General features: G+C 47.2%; 1 protein-coding gene across 1 annotated transcript; it reads left to right on the top strand.

Annotated features, from left to right (window-relative positions):
- Window positions 1-236: 236 nt before the first annotated feature.
- On the top strand, window positions 237-4,761 carry TPBG (trophoblast glycoprotein). The gene is made up of 2 exons (XM_053974485.1): window positions 237-305; window positions 678-4,761. Exon 2 carries the CDS (start codon window positions 832-834, stop codon window positions 1,951-1,953), a length of 1,122 nt encoding a protein of 373 aa, XP_053830460.1. The 5' UTR covers window positions 237-305; window positions 678-831; the 3' UTR covers window positions 1,954-4,761.
- Window positions 4,762-5,461: the final 700 nt, after the last annotated feature.

The following is a 5,461-nucleotide window of genomic DNA, read 5'->3' as shown; positions in this document are numbered from 1 at the left end:
GCGGCAAGGTGAGTCTCCGGCAGCACCACCTGGGCCGGGGGACGAGGGGGACGGGACGCCGAGCAGAGCCTCCCGCGAGCTCCCGGGCGAGCTCCTGGCAGCGGCGGCTGAGCTGGAGCGCGGGGGCGGCGGGCGGGAGCCGGGCGGGGCGCGGGCGGCGGCTCCCCCTGGCCGGGCGGCGCTTGGTTTCTCCTGCCAGCGGAGGCAGGGCCAGGCGCGGCGAGGGTGGGCGCGGAGTTGGCGGCAGGGCTGGGGGCAGTCGGCGGAGAGCTGCGGCGGAGTTTGTTCTGTACGAGGGGCAGGAGGTGAGGGACGGGGTCCGGGACCGGGCTCGGCGCCGCTCCGCGGTGGGTTTGGGGGCGGGAGTTTGTAGCGGAGGGGAAGAGCCCCGGGGCAGGCAGGGCAGGTGGGAAGCCGTGGGACACGGTGGGCGGCGGCGAGTCAGACCCTCCTCTTCCTCTCCGTGCTACGCCGGTGGAGTCGACGGCCGGGTGGGAAGGCGGCGGCGTGAACTGGAAGTGGGCGAAAACTTGTTTCTCCGCGTGGCCGAGGCCACCCGGGAGAGCCGCGTATCGGGGGCGGGGGACGAGACGCGGGTCGAGGGAGGGCGGGTGGGCGCGGGCAAGAGGATCCGCGCCGCCCCGCCGCTGCCGTCTCCCTTTCCTCCCCTGCCGCAGGTCTCGCTGCGGGAAGCGGAGCGGAGCCAGCCCCCGAGGGGAAACGCCTGCCCCCGAAGAAAGGGCTGCCCAGAGCCGGCCCCCGCCTCGCCGCGCCGCCCGGAGCCGGAGGCGCCCGGAGGGAAAAGTTGCGCGCGGGGCCGGGCCGGGCGCGATGCCGGGGCGCGGCGCGCTCCGCCTGGGGCTGCTGCTCTCCGTCCTGCTGGGCTGCGGCTCGGCGCAGCCCGGCGGCTGCCCGGCCCTCTGCGAGTGCTCGGAGCCGGCCAGGACGGTGAAGTGCGTGAACAGGAACCTGACGGCGGTGCCCCCCGACCTGCCGCCCTACGTGCGCAGCCTCTTCATCACCGGCAACCCCCTGACCGACCTGCCGGCCGGCGCCTTCCCCGCCCAGCGCCTGCCCGACCTCGCTTCCCTCAACCTCAGTGGCAACCACCTGCGGACCGTGGAGGCCGGCTCCCTCGCCCTGCCCGCCCTGCGGCAGCTGGACCTCAGCGGCAACGCGCTGGGCTCCTTCAGCCCGCAGGCCTTCGGGGAGGGCGGCAGCCCGCTGGAGGAGCTGGCCCTCCGCGGGGCCCTGCGCAACCACAGCGTCCTGCTCAGCCTGGCCGCCCTGCTGCAGTCCGGGGCCCTGCGCAACCTCAGCCGCCTGGAGCTGGCCGACAACGGGCTGCTGCTGCTGCCCGCCGGCATGTTCACTGCCCTGCCGGCCCTGCGGCAGCTGGACCTCAGCAACAACTCCCTGGTGGGCCTGCGAAATGTCTCTTTTCAGGGACTGGGCCAGCTGCAGAGCCTCAACCTCAGCGACAACTCCCTGGGTGTGCTGTGGAACAGCACCCTGGCCCAGTTCCGCAGCCTGCCCGCGCTCCGGCACATCGTCCTGCGCCGCAACACCTGGGTCTGTGACTGTGCCATCGAGGACCTGGTGGCCTGGCTTAAAGAGAGCGACCAGGTGGAGGGCAAAGACGCCCTGACCTGTGCCTCCCCTGACAAGATGCTGGGCAAAGCCCTGCTGAAGATCAACGGCTCGGACCTGAACTGCTCTGCGCCCATAGACCTGCCTTCCCAGCTACAGACTTCATACGTCTTCCTGGGGATAGTCTTGGCTCTCATTGGGGCCATATTCCTCCTAGTTTTGTACTTGAACCGAAAAGGAATTAAAAAGTGGATGCACAACATCAGAGATGCCTGTAGGGATCACATGGAGGGCTACCACTACAGATATGAGATCAATGCAGACCCCAGGTTAACAAACCTCAGCTCCAACTCGGATGTCTGACAAAATGCCCCGGATGCAGAGCAGTGCAACGTATACCTATGCATGAAAAGTAGACTTATGCTTTACCCTTGTGCTTGCTTCCATCTCCCCTGAAAAGTCTCAGACATGCTTATAACTTGAGGGGGATATGCCTCCCTGTGATGTCAAGTTAATTTTTGTTTTGAGACACTGGACTGCTGAGCATGGCGTTCAGCTGTGTGTAGGAAACAAGCTGCTACTTTTTTTCCTCCTTACCTGTCTGCACTTGCGGGAAATTTTTTTTCAAGATGTCAAAAGAAAAAAAGGATTTTCCCTGATGATCCAAAGCCACCAGAGTTTATAAACGTTTACTGATGCAGATGCCATTCAACAAAAGCTGCCTCAACTTTTTGGGAAAAAAAAAGTTATGTTCCTCTGTGCCAGTTTTGATCTTGTATATCTGAATTGAGGTGTGATGATTACATTTCATAGACTATCTTGAGATTTTAAAAACCAAACAAACTCCTTTTAACAGCTCTTCAGAAGGAAATCGAATAGCAAGCATGCACAAATACAGTATAGTTTTACATGTTAGGAAATTTATGACCTCAGTAAGTCTCTTGCTATTTTGTAGTTATTTTTGATTGCAGTTTACATGACTTGACAGAATTTTTTATACAAACTGCATCTAAACTCCATCTAAACTCAGTCTGAACTGTTAAATTCAATAAACAGTCTTACAAGAACTGTCGTGTTTGCTGTTCAATGAGAAAAGTATGGACATCTAAGAATGTGAATAGCTCTATAGTCTCTGAAGTAATAGCCCCACAGTAGAAATAGGAATAAAAGTTTATATGAATGTGTAGCTTAGAGCCATAAATGTTTGACAATTTTGTGATACATGCTAGGAGAATTACACTGAGCTTAATTACACTGAGATTAAGCGGCAGGAGCAGTTTCACTTGGCACAAACCCCTCGGACTGCTCTCTGAAAGCACCTGCATAATGTCAAGACAGATGCTAGGGTCCATTTTCCTGGGAAGGTACAAGCTAATAGAATTTTCATAAGGTCTTCTCTACCAAATTAAAAAAAAAAAACAACCAAATTAAATTGTGGAGTATGTAAGTTAAAGAAAATTTTACTTGAATGGAATGGCTTATTATAAAAAACAATACTTATGTGTCCTGAACTAAATTAAATGCAGCTCAATCGTGCGGTCAGGAAGCTCTAGGCTTGTGCATCACTACAGCATTTATTAGATTGCTGTTTCCTTTTTAAGGTCTTGGTACCTGTGAAGTTCTGTAGTGATCTACATCCAGTAACTTGATGGAACTTTACATTTACCTTAATGCATTTAACAGGTGCACTTCAGTATGATATATTGCTTGCTACTTGCTTGGGAATGCATTTTCTTGTAAATAGATAAAGCATGCAAAAGAACCCTTCAGAATGCCTAATTTAAGATGCAACTCTGACCACATATAGCTGTGGCCGCCAATAACTAGTGCACTTTTTCTAATATATTTATGGTTTCTCAATTTAAAAAAATACACCAGCTGTAAAAGTGTGATGTGACTTGATATATATCAGTTTATCTGTGGAGCTTTTTCCATGGTCACTGTTACTTGAAGCTCTTGAGCATCTCTCAAATTTTACGAAATGCTGGCTAATTCCTTTTGCTTTCAGAAGTGACAGTTTTCTCATAGATGTATACATTTGGTAAGAGCTCAAATATAAAATAGTGTTTAAAGTATCAGAAGAAATATAATCTATTTTGGGCATCAGTATTATTCAAAAGTGTTTTTCATCTTGAGACTTCAGACAAAGCAAGTAGCACAACTTGCTTTTGATTAATTTTCTACTGCTTTAAATTGGATTTGTTTAACAGCAGTGATTTTTTTTTTATGTACTTATGTGCATTTACCCTTAAAAGTAAAAAAAGAATGGATATTCAGTACAACTATTCTTTTGTAAATCAATATATTTTGCAATTAATGTGAAATAAGTGATAGCATATTTCTCCTGCTGTAATTTAAATGTATGAGCAATATCTGGTTAACGGCATATGAATTAAATTTGTGGATTCTTATAAAGCAGGCTGCCCATCTGAATATTAGCTGCCCATATTTTAAGTATAGTGTGAAAACCCCCGTGTGAAGAACTATTACTGTTGCCACTATGCAAACCCTTCATACTTGGTATACATCAGATAGGTTATGTAAGAAGCTAGAATTTACAGTAGCTACGCAGTGTGCTTTGTTGTATCCGTTATTCTGGAGAGTATCAATTTACACTTACCTGTACAGTGCCAAGAGGAGTAGAGCATCATCCTTGCTTAGGATGCTCCTGTAATATAATAGATAAAATACGTGCAAACCAAGCCATTTCTTGGGCAATTTCCTGAGTTTTGTTAACAGATTCTTTAAAGTAACTACAGTAAAAGCAATTATCCGTGATGTGTTAATGTAACGGCCGTGCATTTGTAGAGCTGTGTAAGGACAGGCAACGACTTTAATTCCAGTCTCTCACCAATGAGTGAGTATTCGTATAGTGGGCAAGTGTAACTGTTGTTACTGTTACTACACATATTATTCTAAAGATTATTATTACTCTTATTTTTGTATCTTAGTCAATGTCATAGAAAATTATTAGAGATCTGGTGACAGCTCCTTTAAAATAATTTTTGTCATTTTCTTACTTTGTGTATTTATTAGGATGTAACGTTTAGCATGTGTCAGTGTTGTGTTGGATGATGTTCCCCTACAGTGTTTGACCAACAGTGAATGCTTTGGTGTTTTGTACAATGCATTATTTGATCTTAAATTCCCTTCCATAAACAGTGCTTGGAATTTGTTTTTCTTTTCTTTTACAAAATAATTAACAGTGGTACTCAGAAGACACATAAAAGTAGCTCCCACACTACTTCAGAACGTGGTTAAAAAACGAAACACTTTAAAAAAATTCATTTCAATCTTCTTCTGAAGCACATTTTATAATCCTACTCTGCTTTGACACCTGAGATTCCAATTGACTACTTCCAATTGACTATTTCCAAAGCAGCTTATTCATTCATTCTTCAATAAAACACATGTAGTTCTAAATGCCTCTAAAATATGTTGTGTATACATAAATCCTCTAAGTTCTGCGTGACATAGTTGTCACTGAAAAACATCCAGACTAAAGCAGTGGGTAAATCTTCATGAAAGGCTGCACAGCTAAGCAGAAAGGGTCGTTTTTCCAAGGATTAGCTGATTTGTTAAAAGTAGTTTTAGTTGTAACAATCTTATAATTTTCTTAGAAAAATAGCACAAGGAATTGACATAGTTTTAATGTATTTTATTAAAACACTTTGGATAAGTGATGTTGCCAGGTAAAAAAATTCCCCAAATCCTCCTTTAACCAAGGTAGTTTTAAATTAGATAATTTTTATTAGATAATTTTTATTTTGCCAAGGCATAATATTACCAGTAATTCTGACATCCAGAAAGTGGTTTGAAGTTTTGCAACAACTGCTTTAAATCTTTTCATTCAGGGTAATTTACTTTTTAA

The sequence above is a fragment of the Vidua macroura genome, chromosome 3 (genome assembly GCF_024509145.1).
Source record: "Vidua macroura isolate BioBank_ID:100142 chromosome 3, ASM2450914v1, whole genome shotgun sequence".
NCBI lineage: Eukaryota > Metazoa > Chordata > Aves > Passeriformes > Viduidae > Vidua > Vidua macroura.
The sequence above is the reverse complement of the archived record's forward strand: the minus strand, read 5'-3'. Positions and strand labels throughout refer to the sequence as shown.

Coding starts and splice junctions, on each gene's coding strand:
- TPBG (XM_053974485.1), top strand. CDS start 832: ATGCCGGGGCGCGGCGCGCTCCGCCTGGGGCTGCTGCTCTCCGTCCTG.